Genomic DNA, 18,117 nt, shown 5'->3' with positions numbered 1-18,117 from the left:
TCTTGCAAAACTGAAGCTCTATACCCATTGAACTATAATTCCCATTCTTCTCTTCCCTGTAACCTGGTGGCCACCATTCTACTTTCTGTCTCTACGAATTTGACTATTCTAGGTACTTTATATACATGAAGTCATATAATATTTGTCCTTTTGTGTCTGGCTTATTTCAGTTGTCATAATATTGAAGCGATGTTTTGATAGGCTGTAGGTAAGGGTGTTAATATCAGGTCTGGACTGTGAAGTAGATAGACCCAGAGTCTTGTTCCTTGAAATCAAACAAGTTAGCTCCAACTCTCAGCAGTCTCGCTTCAGCCTCTTTCTCGCCACCCTTCCTCAGCAGTACAATAAACATTAGTGCTACTGAACGGCTACCATTCCCAGAACAAATACTTAAATATTTGCACATACTCTCTTTTTCTGCTGGAACATTATGCCATCCTTTGGGTGTCACCTGAGATACAACTTCCTCTGGAAAATCTTCCTGAACTTCTCAAAGACTGGATGAGTCACCATTCCTTTGGACTCCCATAGAATCCTGACCTTATCTGCAACATAACACTCATAGGGTTGAATTGTCACTATTTGTTTGTGTGTCTGTCTTTACCAGATTACAAAGACAAAAACCATCACACCTCCAAGCACCTACCACCAGGTCTGGCACCTAACTTTAAAAAATTATATATTGAATTAATAATAACAACAATAATCATTTATTTAGTGTCTATTATTGCAAGGCACAAATATCCACTGATATAGATCATATTAGCATACTTGTTTTAGAAATGAAGAAACTGAGGCCTAAGAAGGTTAAATTAAGTGTGTGCCCAGGTCACATAGCTTGTGAATTACAGAGGCCGGGTTCAAGCCTGGACCACTTATTCCTGAAGCCAGTGTGCTTAAGCAACATCACATCATCTGTATTCAGAGTTCATACCTTCCATCTGAGTTCCACTTTATCTATGAGGGAAAGAAAGGATAAACATAGTCAGTCTTATAGATGGTTAAGAGAAAAGAAGGAGAAGTTGGTGCAGGTACCAACTGGAGGGAATATGGATGGAGAAACTGAGTTGGACATGTTGGAAACATTCTCTTCTTCCAGCCCAACCACAGAGAGAATCTTGAAGATATAAGAAAAATAACTATGTACACCTAGACAAGAATAAACTTGGTTGAGTCAGTTTCCTGTAATAGGAGCTGCTCCATAGGTGCTTTGATTTTGTCTGAAAATGTCCAGGCTAGTGTTTGCCCCTCCCCTTTTCTTATTTACCTAAATGTAGTTTTTAAAAATTAGATAATATATGTCGATTAAAAAATGACAGAAAAGACAGATGAGCAAATATAAAAAATAGAAAATAAAAAGTATAAATAGTATTCCAAGACCACTTCTACTAGAATATACTGTCATATTTCTAAATAACATATTTATAATGATATTGTTTGATTGTTAGATTTAGACCTTATCCATTAGGATTCAACACCCTTACATTACTCTCTTTACACACAAGCAATCCCCAAGCTTCTCAATGTGTCAGTAAGCCTTTTCACTTAACCTTCTTATTTTCACTCCAGAACTCCATTTCTGCTCTCAGCTATTTCTAGCTCCTTAGCATCTTTGTTTCAAGCTCTCCAGAGAGTAAACTTCCAGCCATCTGCCAGGAACGGAGAAGAGCAGCTCCTGACCAGTGCGGCAGGGCAGGGAATCTGGAGCCTACTCCTTACATAGATTTACAAGCAACCCCTTGTGTTCAACCTCACCTGCAACTCCACCTTCAGTGGTACTTGATATCTTCAATTCTTGCCCTTTTCTAAAGTTTTTATTTCTTGTTGGGTTCTCTCCCCTGCAGGTAGTGAGCAGAATAGGGAAAGCTGACAACTAATCAATTATTATTCACCCATACAGTTATCACTGTCCAAAATTTTGTTGGCATTGCTCATCTGCAGTTTTATCCTTTGGGTTTTTATTGTTCTTATTTACATCTATTAAATTCCTTTACTGTCGTTTTAGTGAAATTTGTGACAAGAGTGGAGAAAAGCTTGTACATTCAATCTTTTAACTGGAATGTTATATACATTTTAAAAGGCTTTCAATATATATTGCCAAATTATCTACCAGAGAGATTTTACATCTGCTATCTCACTGCGAATGTTTAAGAGTGACTTTCTAGCTCACATCATTCCTTACCAACACTGAATACTATTTGTCCAAATATTTATAATAATACCTGAAAGTTTTTGTTTTTAACTCAGGAGGTTATACATGTGCACTCAAGTAGAAATTATATTCGGTTGTATTTCTGGTATTAACTTGTAGTATCTTTTCAACAAGAAATCTTAACCTCTGGAATATGATCTTTAGGAAGGCAAGGATTTTGTTTTTGTTCACAACTGTATTTCCATCTTCTGAGACAGTGTTGGCCACTCCGTAGGCACTTAATAAATATTCATCGAATAAATGCAAAGAATTGGGGGGAGGTGCCTTGGCCAGCTATAGCTAAGGGGAATGCCTGTGCCCCTCCAGCTGGGATCCTTACGTGACCATTTTTCACTTAAGAATGGCCTCTTTACCTGTGTTACATCTTAAAGAAGTCTGTTTCTAAGTGAAATTTCAAAATGGCAGCTTGTGGCTAACATGGACCCACGAACATGTTTTGTTGGGCCTTCGAAGCATTAAAAGCAGGGGGCGGGAGGAAGATTTCACATAAAATCTCCAGCTTTCTGGCTTCTCTTGACAATTGGGAGATCTTGCAGTGACAGATTACCCATCTGGAATGGGCAACATAGTTAGAACTTGGTAATGTATGTCCATTTAGACGGGGCACATGATTTCAGTTTACCACTATCTTCACCTGTTCTCCTTCATCTATTCATGCAACCTGCTTTGAACCTGAACACATTGACACTTTTGGCTTCAGTTTGAAGGTGTAGCAGTGACTGGAGTTTTAGGGACCATTCTGACTTTTGGGTAAGAAGATGACAACTAGGTTTTACATTACCTAGTAAATCTCATCTTCCCCTCCCCAACACCTCCCTTCAGAATTTATGATCTATTCCATGTTTGAGTTCAAATCACTGTTGGGAGATAATTATACATGAAGATTTTCAGATTTCTGCACAGTCCAGACTTTCTGAGCAAAGAAGCACTAAGAAACTGGGTTAGAAGATGATTGAATGATAAACATGTCTTAGAAATTAGAGGTAGTGTATTCCTCCAGAGAGATTCAGAGGCTTATTTCCCCAGGAATGGTTTGCTTACATTATAGGGTAATAAAACCCAGGGACACATTTCCCCTCTCTCCTGGATACATTTGCTTCCATGTCACAGTAAAGGGCTCTCTTTCTCAAGAGGAAAACATGGGTTGATATGCCAAACACCATATATAAGCTCTGAGTCTCATAATTTCAAGGTTCATTCCTATGGTGCAACCCTACTGTATGTGAAGGTAAATATCTGGCTTTCAGTGCAGTGCCCTGTGTGGAACTGGGGTGTGGGGAACTAGTGCTATGATGCCTCGAGAATAATAAATGCTCTGTTCTCTGATCCAGAGATCTTGTGTTTCCTGCCAGAATATAAATATAAATGTAATATAAATATATAAATTTATATCTACATATATAAAACATACATGTATATGAGAAACAAACATTATATATAACACAACAATCTCTTTAGTGGAAGTAGCCTAAAGACTTGTGTAATCGTACCGTAATACCTACCTCCATATGCATTACACCTGGAGTAACTCTTAATTTTGACTTTTTCAAACCTCAGCACTAAGATAACTCCATCCCCAAATTCTGGCGTAAGGCTGCTGTGTTTACTCTACTACCAAGAATATCTCATTTTAGTCATTCCCTGTGGCTAAAACCATAGGGAACCTATGGATTAAAGGTTGGAAACTACCAGGAGGTCTTCAGTCTACATATTTTCTCCTTTTCACACTACATACTCTTCCCCTTTCTCACTGTATGTCCATATCAAAGGAAATGGGTTAACAAAGTCTTTTAAATTATAACTCACATGAACTAAAGAATGATATATAAACTGAATTCCCTGAACACTCAGGGTCCCTCTCACTGTCCCTATCAGTGCCTCTACTCTGTCTCTCTCATTGTCCCTCTCAGTCCTTCTCTTAGTATTCTTTACTCTGTCCTTTTCACTGTCAATCTCACTGTCCCTCTCACTCTCTGCCTCTGAGAGGAGACCATACTCTGTCTGTAGAATGTTATCTCTTTTCTAATAAATTTTCCTTTTGACTCTAAAAGAAAAGAATATCTAATTTTTATTATTTTTTCTTATTATAGAGTTTTCTACCACTGATAAGAAGTACGGTTGCCGAAGAATTGAGGTAAGATTAGGTTTAGTGTTATTGACTTAAGAATTAACACCAGAGGATTTGTATTGTTAAAGACAAACTCTATCACAGAACTTAGAAATGAAATCCTCAGCCATTATATCTTGGAAAAACAACTTACGTATAGTTTATAGAGTAGCAAATAATTTCTGGAGAAATTATACCTTGCCATGTACACTTCTTTTCTGAGGTATTTCTTGTTCTCTACATAATGAGATGAGTAGATCTCTTAGACATATTTTAATTTGCCCTCTTATAACATATCTAGAAATTAGGTCATTTTTTTTCCCAGTGGCAGAAAGACTTTCCTAGTTGTCTAATTTATAAGTAAAGCATTTAGAGGGATTTTTGCAATCCTCTCACCTTTCCAACTCTTCTGCATCCAGGAGCCTTTGAGAAAATGCATAGGTACTGCTTAGTGTTGTAAAGAGGAGTTAACTGGCCTAAAAAAATTAAGAAAAACAAAAAGGCTGCTATTAGGGAGATGTTTTAGCTCTGAGAGAACCCGTCTTTATCCCCTGTTGCTTTTGAGGAATGGAAGAAAATCATTCAGGCAATAAAACTGTGGGGAGAGGGAGGTTAGAAGTGCATCTCACCTGATTTTAATGCTTAACTTTCTAGTGTCAGGTTCCTTTTCTTTTCCTTTCTTCTTACACACAGGTGGCAATAGAATGAAAATGAAACAGAGCTCTTAATTACCACTCAAGATCCAGCCCATAAATATTCTGATACAATTAGGTATTAAATCTGTATACCCGGGAAAAGGCCTCAGTGAAAAGAAGGATAAAGTTAAAGAGTTTATAGTTTAATGACCGAAAGCTGAATATTTTATGTTGGGTTACATTGACCTCTAGAGGTTGATAATAAAAAGTAGCTTAGTTTGAAAATAGTTGGAGGGCAAAGGAGAATTTAAAACCATCAGTGTATAAATGTGTTCTAAGTGGGAATTTTAAAGGTCTTAGATCAACTCTATGGAATGTAAAAAGAAAAGAGAGAAAAATAATGTCTCATCCTAAATTTTTAAATTTTACATTATAGAGCCTTTCTTTTAAATATATAACCATGCATCTTTATATCTATGATAATCTTGGTTTTTAAAAGAAGTATTGTTTTACTTTGGTTCTAAAAAAAACTGGGAATGAGCTTTTAGCTTTTACAATTGCGATCTTCAGGATATCTTTGTACTTCCTAAGTACAAGGCCTTCCTAAAGAGAATCTTAGAATCTCTTTAGATTGCTTTAAAACAGTTAACATGAAATGCCTATATATTTCTGTATTCATTAGCTTTTTCTCTTTCCTTTTAGTTCCCTCTGCCACCATTGTCATTCTTGCCCAAGAGACCAGGTCTCCTTACTATCCCTCAAAATCACAAGGATCAAAAAGAGAGAGAAGGAAAGATTCCAAGCCTCATATCCTTTGTGCCTAAGCTCTCAGAGCCTGTTAGTCGATCTGATGAGTTTAGACCGTCAAACAAGCAACAGGAAGCCCCGTTTAAGGTGTTCGTGGATCAGACTCTCAGGTCTCCTGATAACTCTATTTGGTCCAGAAACATGTGCTCTTTTTGGAGGGCTAACCATCACAGACAATACCTGGAGGTGGAGGAGAATGAGAAATCTAAGGTAACAGAAAGATGTGACAAAAGTCAAATCTCTCACTTTGAAAAGGGGCAGTCTTTGGTATCCTTTAAAAATTTTAAGGAAAGAAATGTTCCTACAGATAGAGAAGTGGATATTGACTGCCATGATAGTGAAATGAAAAAAGCAGAAGAGAACTCTCAATATCTTTCATCGGGTAAGAAAGAGGGTTCTGTAGCCAGAAGTTATGAACAAAATTCAGAAGTTGGATGTACCATACAAATCAAGTTCCAAGAAGACCAGCATTCAGAAATAACTCTAAACCAAGATAAAGAGACTAGAAATGATAAAGCTGATTCAAAAAGTGCTTCAGTACATAAAGGTGAAGTAACTGAGCCAAACCACACTTTAGAAGAGTTTACTGTATTTAACAATTTGTCCCATGTAGTCCCTGATGGCCCCATTGAAAAAATCCCAGAAGGCCACAGTAGCATGGAGACAAACATAAAAATATCAATAGCAGAGGCAACCAAACCAGAAATAAATGGGATGGTGCCTCTTATCCACATCACTTTCCCTGGAGATGGAACTCCTAAGAAACCAGCAATGGCCAAACCAAGCCTCCAAAAAAGAAAAGGCACCCTTCACAATAACAACAGCTTCAACATACTTGCACACCAAGACAATGACAGGCATAAGGTGAAAACCCATAGAAATAAGTTGGATCTAAAAACCAAGAACAGTAACGGGACACCTCAGAATTTCATGATTTCCATTGAAAGTTCCGTTAAGCCTACCATGCATAAAACCAGCATAAAAACTCAAATTTTCCCTGCTTTGGGGCTTGTTGACCCCAGACCTCAGCAATCACCAAAGTTTCAAAGGAGAATGCCACAGACGGAAAAGAAGCAATCAGCTTACCGGGCTCTGAACCCTAAAAAACAGTCATTTCCTTGCATCTGTAAAAGTCCAGGAATAAAAAAGTCTTCAGTTTCTCTCCCTGTTCAGTCAACAGAGCCAAGACTAAATTACCTAGATCTTAAGTATAGTGACATGTTCAAAGAAATCAATTCAACTGCTAACGGACCTGGAATCTATGAAATGTTTGGGACCCCTGTTTATTGTAACATGCGAGAGGCTGAACAGCGTGAAAACAAATATTATCGAGAGATATGCTCAGCTCCATCAGGCAGATGTATCACCAATAAATGCCGGTCTTCACACAATGAGAGGAGCAGCAACAGCAGAACAAGACTTTCTCAGAAAAGACCACATGCTAAACCCCCAAAGGCATTGCTTGGAATTAAACAAAAGCACAAAAGTTTAATTTCTAAAGAAAGAGTTTGTAAGGTTGTAGGTAGCAACGTACAAGACATTGAAAATGGTGGTGGTGTTTCAGAACCTGAGTGGCAGATAACGTTTTCAGGAAATGACTTTCTATCTTCTGAAGATGAAGTTCAGCCCATTAACTTCGCTCAGATTCATGAGCAGTCCACTGAGCAGAATGAATCCCTTCCTGTGTCAGATTTGTCCATTGTTGAAGAAGTCTCTATGGAAGAATCCGCTGATGAAGGAGACATTTCTAATAATCAGATACTTGCCACGAGCCTCAGAGATCTGCATAAACTTGAAGACGAACATCACCAGATGCACCTTTCAGAAAACAGCTGGGCAGTGCCCAGTGAGAAGAGTTCCAACAAACATGTACTACAAGAAAAGCAGAATACAGCATCTCTTGGTAAAATAAATGCCAAACAAATTTTAACTAATGATGTAGAGTTTGATAGTGTTTCAGATAAGTCTAAAACAGTTATGAGCTTCTCTTTCCAAGAAAAACAAAGAAGTGAATCTTCCCAAGTATATCAACATTGGGCACATTCTTTGGATCAGGATAGTTTAGCTAATAAGTCAATTACACATCAAACGTTTGGAAAAACTTTAAGTGATGCAAATTCAATTTCCCAAGAAATTCTAGACTCTATAAAGAATGAAGAATTGACAGATGAACTATTAGGGTGTCTAGCTGCAGAACTATTAGCTCTTGATGAGAAAGATAACAACTCTTGCCAGATAATGGTAAATGAAACAGATCCTGAAAACCTAAATCTTGTCTTCGGTAGAAAAGGAAATACCATGCAAGAATTTGGGGGAGAAACAAATGTCGAAATACAGGTTGGTATAATTAGAATCAGTGATTCACTGGGGTGGGAAGGATCTCGGAGACAATCTGGTCTAACCCCTTATTTTCATATGAGGAATCGGAAACCATAAACAATTAAATAATTTCATCCAGGTCCCATTGTTTGCTTGTAAGTTTGGAATCCAGGTCCTCTGGCTCTCAGGCTAAGAGATTTCCATCATGTTGCCTTACTTCTGGAAATTAGCCTGATACAGCAATAGAATCATTTTGGGTATATTAATATAGCAAAACTTTATTTAAGTCAGTTAGTATTAAATGGTGATGAAGTTTTCAATCAACAAATATCAGCAGAGAGATAATTATGGGTAACACATTGCTCTAGATGGTGTGTGAGAGAGAAATTAACACGACCCCTGAAGTGGCTCACCATCTAGCTCACTACTTTAACACACAAACATTATCGATGCCTACTGTGTTTCTGGCACTGGGCTAAGAACTAGAGGCATGGTGGCATACAAGATTTAGTCATTGCTCTCAAGGAAGCATAAGCTTTTAATCTGTTTGGCATGGGAGTAGAAACTGAGGAGAAGGATATCAACAGATAGTTGTGTTTTGCTCGTTTTAGTTCTCACTGAAGAACATAAGCCTCTTGTTCTACTCATATTTTAAAGACAGAAACAATAGGTTTCGCCAAAATATTATTTATGGAGAACTAACTCAGTTTATATCACACTGTATCAGGATCCGAAATAATTATTTTAAATAGTTGATCAGAAGAATACGCTAGGTAAATAATTTTACCAAAACTAGGCTTATTGAGAACTTACCTCGTATGAGCAAGATGTGTCATATCATTGCCTTTATATGCTTCATAACAGCTCTATGAGATAAATGCTAAAGGTACTATCAACTCTCCATTTTGTGGATGAGGAAATTGAGATTTAGGAAGTCACGCAGTTAGTGAGTGGTGGGGCCAGGCATTCTCATTCCAGCCTCATGCCCTTAATCACATCATCATGATGGATTCTCCTTGTCCTAAAAAGCCAGTTCCACCTTTCTGGTGATATTGGTCTCTGCTGGGAGGCAGATTATGGTTAGAGAGACCTCCAGGCTAGGGTAGGAAATGAAGGTATGTGTATACCTGTGTGTCTAACACGAGTCTACTACTCTGCCATTTAAAATGAATGGAAAACTAACAAGCTAGTAAATATAATAAGCCCGTAACCTCGCTCTGCAATCATGGAGTCAAAACTGACCTTTGTGACCTTATTTTTTCCAAGCAGCCCTTAAAATTTCAGTGTGGATAGAAACATGAGAGGATTGAGAGGAGGAACCCAAAGGGCCCCTCGGAGGCGTGCGTGCTCCTTCATAAGGAAGGTGGCCACACAGGAAGTCTCGTTTGTAAAGGGCCTTCACCATGCCTCTACGTTTCCATCATCATTTATTTTTAAGAACTAGTAGAGGAGATCAAAGCAAAGCATTTTGGGTCCTGATCAACCAGTTGGGAAAGGTGGTCTAAGTTCTACAGAGATACTTGTTTCCTGATTTCTAGGGCAAGGCTTCTACAACTTTACTGTGAATGCAAATCTCTTAGAGATCATGTTCAAATGTAGACACTGATTTAGTATGTCTGGAGCCTGAGATTCTGCATATCTAACAAGCTCCCAGATGATGCTGATATAGCTGGTCTGCAAATTCTCCTTTGAGTGTCGAGGGTCTAGAGGACTGTGGATCTTCAGTCGATTGTACCTGGTCTTGATCACTAGACTTGCTTGTTATGGCTATGCGTGCGTATGTTAGAGAGAAAGTATCTACCTGTATGCATGTTTCTGTGTAAATGTTTATGTAAATGTATGCGTATGTGCTTATGTATATGTGTGTGTTTGAGTGTGTGTGTGTGTGTGCGTGTGCGTGTGTGTGTGTGTGTGTGTGTGTGTGTGTTATGGAAATAAAGAAAAGACAGCGGCCATTCAGAGCTCACTATAACAAAGGAGTCAGCCACTATCACTTGCATTTGGCAGTGACTCAAAGGCAGGCAGAAGAGTGGGGAAGTTTCATAGTGGTAAAAAGGGAAGGTTTCAGGTATGACCTCATTGGAGGCTATAGGCATGGGGAAGCTGCAGGTGGGCTAACAAGAAGGGGCATCCAACGTGATTAGTTAGTGGCACCTATTTGGCTTTCTCTAGTTAGTTGGTCCTAAGTTAGGAGAAAAGACGACTCGACTATACTCTCCACCCCTTCTCTCCATCCCAATGACTCAGAATTTAATGGTGACTTTTCTTTTTGTCTCATTCTTCTAGAGACATAGGAATGGGCTCAGGATATATGACAAGGAGGAAATATTTTTCAATGAAAAGATATTTTCTGAAAATAGTTTAAAGTATGAAGAACCTGTCCTGTGGACCAAGGGTGAGATCCTTGGGAAGGGAGCCTACGGCACAGTAAGTTAAATGGGAAATAAGATGAAACCGAAAATCCCCAGTCATCCTTGACCCCTTCCTCTTCCTTAAACCTTTCTGTGAGCCCTCCCTCCCCCACTCTCCACAATGCTCTTTTACTTAGAACTCTTTTAGTTGGAAGAGTAACAGGAACCCCAACTCAAACTGACTCAAGGAAAAGAACGTTAGCTACTTTATGTAACCAAAGGAGCTGAAGTTGGTGTGGCTCCCAGCACAGCTCATTTCAGGAGTCAATGTCATCATTCTCAGGTTTTATCTGGTGATACAATAGCCATTGCTTTTCTAGCCTCTCATTCTCCTAGGTCCAAATCCAATGGGAAAGAAGTCTCTTTGTTCAATAGCTCAGAATATCTTATTAGAAGTTGGAAGAATCATTGCTGAGTGGCAAAAACAAAAGAAGTTCCTTACTTTTGTGATTTGCATGAAAGATCACCTAAAGTCTTAGCATTTTAAATAGTGTTTACATAGATTTGGTAAAGAAAAGACTGACCCCCCAGATATAACATGTTACACTTCTAGCTGGGTACATTCCAGGAATCAGTGAGAAGATGAGAAGACATGAAAGCACTGAAATCACATGACAGAGGTGGCTGCTGCATTGTCTCAGACCTGCCTTCCTCTCTCTCCTTAGAACTTTAGCACTGATACATAGTGAAGAGTTCTCCCAAACCACCATTTCATGTAGTCATCATAGATATTTCTGAGGTAAGTATTGTCACCTCAGTTTTATAGATGTCACAAAGGTTATCCAACTTATCCAAAGTTACACCGCTGGGGAATAGTGAAGCCAGGATTCTAACCAATCCAGGCTTCTTGATTCCAAGCCATTACAATATCCATTCACCGTGCTTCTCATCCCCATCTTGGCTCCATTGAAACACTGGCTTATATTTAATCATAAGATATTGGTTTACTTCTAGGTATATTGTGGTCTAACTAACCAAGGACAGCTAATAGCTGTAAAACAGGTGGCTTTGGATACCTCTGACAAATTAGCTACTGAAAAAGAATACCGGAAACTGCAAGAAGAAGTAGATTTACTCAAAGCACTGAAACATGTTAACATTGTGGCCTATTTGGGAACATGCTTGGAAGAGAACACTGTAAGCATTTTCATGGAGTTCGTTCCCGGTGGCTCAATTTCTAGTATTATAAACCGTTTTGGGCCATTGCCTGAGATGGTGTTCTGTAAATATACAAAACAAATATTGCAAGGTGTTGCTTATCTCCATGAGAACTGTGTGGTACACCGAGATATCAAAGGAAATAATGTTATGCTCATGCCCACGGGAATAATAAAGCTGATTGACTTTGGCTGTGCCAAACGTTTGGCCTGGGCTGGCTTAAATGGCACCCACAGTGACATGCTTAAGTCCATGCATGGGACTCCATATTGGATGGCCCCAGAAGTCATCAATGAGTCTGGCTATGGAAGGAAGTCAGACATCTGGAGCATTGGCTGCACTGTATTTGAGATGGCCACAGGGAAGCCCCCACTGGCTTCCATGGACAGAATGGCAGCCATGTTTTACATTGGAGCACACCGAGGGCTGATGCCTCCTTTACCAGAGCACTTCTCAGAAAACGCAGCAGACTTCGTGCGTGTGTGCCTAACCAGGTAAGAAACTGAAAGCAGGAGGAGGAGGAGAAATTCCCAGAGATTCCAAGCAGCTGACATTTCCCTCGCAATCTATGGCACATTTAAAGCTTTGCTTGTGATATGAAGTTAGGTAGGGAGTGATTTTGTGTTGAAAGGAATGATCATTAGCCATGTGGGATGATTGTGTTCCTTGTTGTATCAGGGTATAGCGGGGCAATGCTCCAAGTAGAAAGTGCCTCAATTAAATGTACTGATGAGCGTCCTAACACTTCTCCAAATTAATGGGCATACAAAAATTGCTAAAGGTCTACTTATTTACCAATGGGACATCTTCCCAGGGCTGGCCAAGGTGAAATGACATCATCTGTACTTAGGTTTCCCTTTCCTAAGCTGCCTTCCCTCTCAAGGAACTAGTCTTCTCATTTCCTTCCTAAAACCAGCTCTCAGGAAAAGATGTGAGAAATGTATTCACATCGAGAGATTGATATGACTTGACCGATTGATTGATGACTGATATTTAATGTATTGATCCCCTCAGAAATATTTGCATTTAAAGTGAGGGTGAGCATTTGAGCCAAAGGAACAAATCTCTAATTGGAACATTTCAAACATCAGGTGAAAGTATTTAGGGAAGCAGAAGAACTCCAGAAAGTGCCTGTCTTCTCCAGTTCTGATGCCCGTTGGTATTTATGAAATACACTTCTGGGTAAAATGTTAGACTTCAAGGAATTCTAGAGATTACCCTCTCGTGTGGTTTTCAAATTTTTCTCAGCTAGGTACTTAATTCAAAAAATAAAACATCAACGTGGAGAGATGGTTCTGTTTAAAGTGTGTATGAGTGTGTTGGGAGACTAAAGAGTAGGATAGGGATGCTGGAGCCCACACCTGGCCTCTAGGATGATGTAGAACAGCCTAAAATCTACCCACCTAGTGAGACTCAACATTTAGATGCAATACAGGACGAGGAATGCTTGAGGCCCAAACATAGTCTCTTGCCTTTCAAGGAATTGAGCTTTATTAGTCCTAGATGAAAAATTCCAGTGCCCCAGATTTCAGCAAGCATATATGGCAACCTCCAACATCCAGGGGGTTCATTCTGTCTTTCTTAATGAATCTCAGAACCCACAGGTCTCCCTCTCTGTCTCCTCCCAGCATATATGTATCAGCCTGTCATGGTTGACTTTGAGGGATCATGGAAATCCAGGGCAGGAACACATACCCCAGGGGTGCAGTTCTGGGCACTCCTAGATGCAGAGATGTGTCCAGTATTGATTTTGCGGGCAGAACCCTAGGCACAGAGCTGCCCCTTCTTCCCTCGCAAAACCATGAATGGAATGTAAAGGTGTTAGGAATATCATATGGACACTGGTTATGTGCTAGATAATATATGTTTGGACATTAGTTTGGGAGATTGGCCTTAGCTCTTAGAACTACTGTCTTTACTTTGTTCTGAATTGAACAATTATTATTGATCCACAGAAATTACTTGCTATTCCCATTTTTTCAAGTTGTTGTTACTCATGTGTATGAGCACATGTACAAACACACACAGAAATTTAAAGAGAAAGGGTAGAATCTTTTTTATGGCTCTCCTTTTGAATCATTGCTTCATAAACTCACACCACTAATAATGAACTAATAGGTTGTTGTGAAGGTTAAGTGAAATGGTGTATGCAAATTGCTTAGCAGAGTATGAGGTACATAATTAGAGCTCCTTAGTAACTGTACGGGAGACTGGTAATACACCTTACCTAATCTGTGTCATATATGACCATATCCTATGGCAAAAGCCCTAAGGATTATAGAATCTTACCTGCTGTCTATGACAATACTCCTTGAAGTGTAGCTAGTCAGAAATGAAGGGGTAAGTCACTCTTAAAAATTCAGAAGTAGAGATGATGAGGTATAGACTAGGAACAAAGATTGACTAGAACAGAATTTCAGGGAGCAGTAAGAAGTAAGCGTGGGCAGGAAAGTTCCTATGGGCAGGCTGGAAGTTCTGGGAAGACAGCCCAAGTTTAGCTTTGTTGCAAAAGGCAGCGAAGAGCAGGGGACTGCAAAATATTTTGGGTAGAGGATGCTACAAAGAACAGTGTCTTTGGGAAGGCAGGTCAGATGGCAGTGTACTGAGAGACCTCAGATAGAGGCTGCTTGAGACTAGAAGGCCATGTGAGAATCCAGAGCTCGAACTTCAATGGTAGTGGAAGCAGTGGGACTGTAAAGAGGATTCCGAAACATTTCAGGGGAAGGCGAATCAGGACTTGGTGATGGAAGATGATATGGTTTTGGGTCTGGAAATGGAAGGAATTATAATAAAAGTTGTGAAAGAGGAACAGGAGAGGAAGTTGAAGAGGGTCCCTTTCATCTAAGAAAACATTTGAAGCTATAGAATTGAAGCTCAGGAAAGCAATTAAGGTTAGAGGTATGTATTTGAAAATCATAAAGCTGGTAGTTATAGTCGTAAAAAACCTAGAACACTGAGGATGTTTCTTTTTTTTAAATTAAGTTTATTGGGGTAACATTGGTTAATACAATTATATAATTTTCAGGTGTACATTATCATTTGACATCTGTATATTCTATTGTGTTTACCACCCAAAGTCCAGTTTCCTTCAGCTACCATATATTTGATCCCCTTTACCCACTTCACCCTCCCCCTAAACCGTACATTTGACCCCCTTTACCCCATCTACCTCCTCCCTCCCCTTCCACTCCACTAGTAGCCACTAGTCTATAGTCCCCTGGTAACCACTAGCCTATAGTCAATGTCCATGAGTCTCTGTTTGTCCTGCTCATTTGTCGTTTTTAGGTTTATATCCCACATATAAGTGATGCCATGTGATCTTCAACTTTTTGTCTGACTTATTTCGCTTAGCATGATTATTTCGAGGTCCATCCATGTCATTGCAAATTGCAGTATTTCATCTCTTCTTATGGCTAATATTCCATTGTATATATGTACCATAGCTTCTTTAGCCATTCATCGTAGGACACTTCAGTTGTTTCTATGTCCTGGCCACTGTGAATAATGCTGCTATGAACATTGGTGTGCAAATATCTTTTTGGATATGGGTTTTCAAGTCTCTGGGGTAAATACCCAGTAGAGGTATTGCTGGATCATATGGTAAATCAATTCTTAGTTTTTTTGAGGAACTTCCATACTGTTTTTCATAGTGGCTGTACCAATTCACAGTCCCACCAGCAGTATATAAGGGTTCCTTTTTCTCCGCATAGAGGATAATGTCTTTTAAAATGCATATAATAGGGGGTGGTGAGGAGGAGGGAGGTAGACGGGGTAAAGGGGGTCAAATATAGGGGATAGGAGGAGGGCGAAGTGGGTAAAGGGGATCAAATATATGGTAGCTGAAGGAAACTGGACTTTGGGTGGTTTAAATTTTATTTTTATCACAGATAATAAATTAAAAAAAATGCATATAGTATCTAGCACATAACTGGAAAAGAGGGAGGGAGCGAGGGCAGAAGAGAAAGAGGGAGGGGAAGGAGTTGCCCCCAGGTAGAAGAAAACCCAAGAGAACAGTTTCTCCTGTGTAAGCAAAGATCGAGGAGGGACAGTGAATACTCCAAATGCTACAGAGATGACAAGAGGATGAGCTTATTAAATTTAATTTTAATGAGAAGGTCATGGTTAATTTTAAGAGAGCAATTTCTATATAGAGAGGAGTGAGTCAAATGGTTAAAGTTTTAAGATAATGAACGTTGAAAAAAGTCACTGTATTAAAAAAATGTCACTGTGTTTGTTCGTGTTAGAGAAATTCGTCAGGAATAGAAGAAATAGGGAATGGTAGCCAGAGTAAGGAAAGAAATTTTGGAGAGATTACAGAATATTTTGAAGGCAGAAGAGCGAGCCTCAAGGAGAAAGATTTTTATTTCAAAATGATTTATAATCACATTCTTTTAAAAAGTATTTTATTTCCATTTTCACCTAGATTATTCTTGGTGGCCATTTGCTTCCAAAATTATCCAAAGATAGCCAATTTAACCAAAAGAATGCCTTTGGACTAGGTCATTGCAGATAACTATTGACTGGTTTTTAGTTCATTGATTGGTTCATTGGCAAAAGTTTTTTGATTTAAGGGAAAAAAACAAAACCACAATTGTACCAATTGAGCAGCTGCCTCCCTTTACTTTATTCTCTTCCAAGAGTGCCCCAAATGGGTTTATTTCAATTAATCACCAAAGCACATTCAAATGTCTTAACAGCTTCTCAATTCTAGATTCCAATGCCTCTAAATTTCAACCCTTTTCCTGTTCATAAAAAAAAAAAAAAAAAAAGTGCAGCTCACTGCCAGCGTTCATTTAACATTACGTGTAGGAATGCTGTTTTCTAGGATTTGGCATTTTCAGTGACCAAACTACTAAAAATAGAATGCTATAAATAGAGTGATGTCATTTGCTCCCAAGGACTATCAATATACAAAATGATGCAAAAATAATAAAAGCGAGATATTTCATGGCAAACTTTGGGGGTAAGGTTAGCACTGTAATCTGTGAGTTATCTCAGGGTAAATGCTGCAGCCGCCACGTGCCACTGGCAAGTATTCTCAAGGTAAACGAGAAAAGGGTTAAAACTAAATTTAATGCTAATTAAAAGTGCATTAAACTATACATCTAAATGGAATTTTACTTGTGTATAAATTATACCCCCCAAATTGAACAAAGCCACAGTGGAAAAATAGGACCTACTTTTTAATCACAATGGCTACTATTTTGGGAACAATTACAATGTGCCAGACACTATTTAAAAGCTGTATATACATTATTTAATTCTCCCAGAGAGTTATTGTTATCCCCATTTTACTGTTGAGGAAAGAGTTTGAGTCACTTGCCTAAGATCACACAGCTGATAACTGGAGCCTGGACTCAACCATCTGTTTGATTGGCAGAGGTTGTACTTTCATCTGAACGTCAGCATTTTGAGTCAAGTAGACCTAGTTGGGAGGTACATTATTGGGTGTTGCTTCTACTAATGTGTTTTTCCCTTCCTAGGGACCAGCACGAACGACCTTCTGCCGTTCAGCTCCTGAAGCACTCCTTCTTGAAGAGAAGTCATTGAACATACATCAAGATTTTCTTTCCAGTTTTTTTATAGATACTTTGTTATTGCTTCATTGTGGGAATGATGGTTAAGGGACCTTTGTATGCTGGAAAGTCAATCTTACTCAATTTAACCAGATCCTACAGTGTCATTAACTGAAAAGTTTGCTACATATTAGTCTCCTCAAGCTTCAGGAACAATTACTCATGTATATGAGAAATTTTTCTTAATAACAAGAACAGCTATTCCAATGTTTACAGTTTTAACTACCCAGGAACTATAATCTTTGTTGCTTACAAAATATATATTTTTTATTTTTGGCCTGTCAATTTTAACATCGTTAGTTTAAAATAAATTGTAAAAACATGAAAACTACATTTTCTTGCTTGGTGCGTAAAGACACGTACTTAATTTTTGCAAAGGGTACTTAAGGAAAATGAGAAGTTTAAAGCAGGGGATGCTAGATTGTTTACTTTGGTGGCAATCTTAAATTTACAGATTATAGGAGCTTCAAGATTAACAGAAGAGCTAAGGGCCAAGGTATTTTATTGTCAGAGGGTCCCCAGTCTTCTCAGAAGCCTCCACCTACAAGAAGCTGGGTTATTTAAGGTGGCTTCATAAACCTCAGGCTGCTTTCCCTATAATTTGTTATTTGAGGTCTTCACTTATTTGCGGAATGAATTAGGTCATTACCACATCTAGAACTAGCTGAACCAAAATCAGTTGGATAAAGGGAGAGTGGGTCAGCATATGAACTTTTTCAGGGCACTTGTCTCAGTTCATCTGAATGAAGGACATCCCTACTTTCACTTCTGAAACACTGGTAAACCTTCAAAAATAAACATGGACAAGTTGTCAGAATTATTACAAGCCCTTAAGTTTGTGGATTAAGCATTTTTTTAAAGCTTTCTATCACTGTCGACTTCACTCATCTAA

General features: G+C 38.8%; 1 protein-coding gene across 1 annotated transcript in view; it reads left to right on the top strand.

The window, feature by feature from the left end:
- Window positions 1–17,508, top strand: part of MAP3K19 (mitogen-activated protein kinase kinase kinase 19) — a 34,051-nt gene extending 16,543 nt beyond the window's left edge. The window contains exons 7-11 of the mRNA XM_039874518.1: window positions 4,303–4,346; window positions 5,657–8,098; window positions 10,367–10,507; window positions 11,446–12,143; window positions 17,133–17,508. Coding sequence (XP_039730452.1) covers window positions 4,303–4,346; window positions 5,657–8,098; window positions 10,367–10,507; window positions 11,446–12,143; window positions 17,133–17,199 — 3,392 coding nt within the window. The 3' untranslated portion in view covers window positions 17,200–17,508. The remainder of the gene's footprint in view (window positions 1–4,302; window positions 4,347–5,656; window positions 8,099–10,366; window positions 10,508–11,445; window positions 12,144–17,132) is intronic.
- Window positions 17,509–18,117: the final 609 nt, after the last annotated feature.

This window comes from Pteropus medius, unplaced genomic scaffold, assembly GCF_902729225.1.
Source record: "Pteropus medius unplaced genomic scaffold, Ma_sr-lr_union100, whole genome shotgun sequence".
NCBI classification, from domain to species: domain Eukaryota; kingdom Metazoa; phylum Chordata; class Mammalia; order Chiroptera; family Pteropodidae; genus Pteropus; species Pteropus medius.
This window is presented reverse-complemented; position numbering and strand designations above follow the sequence as displayed.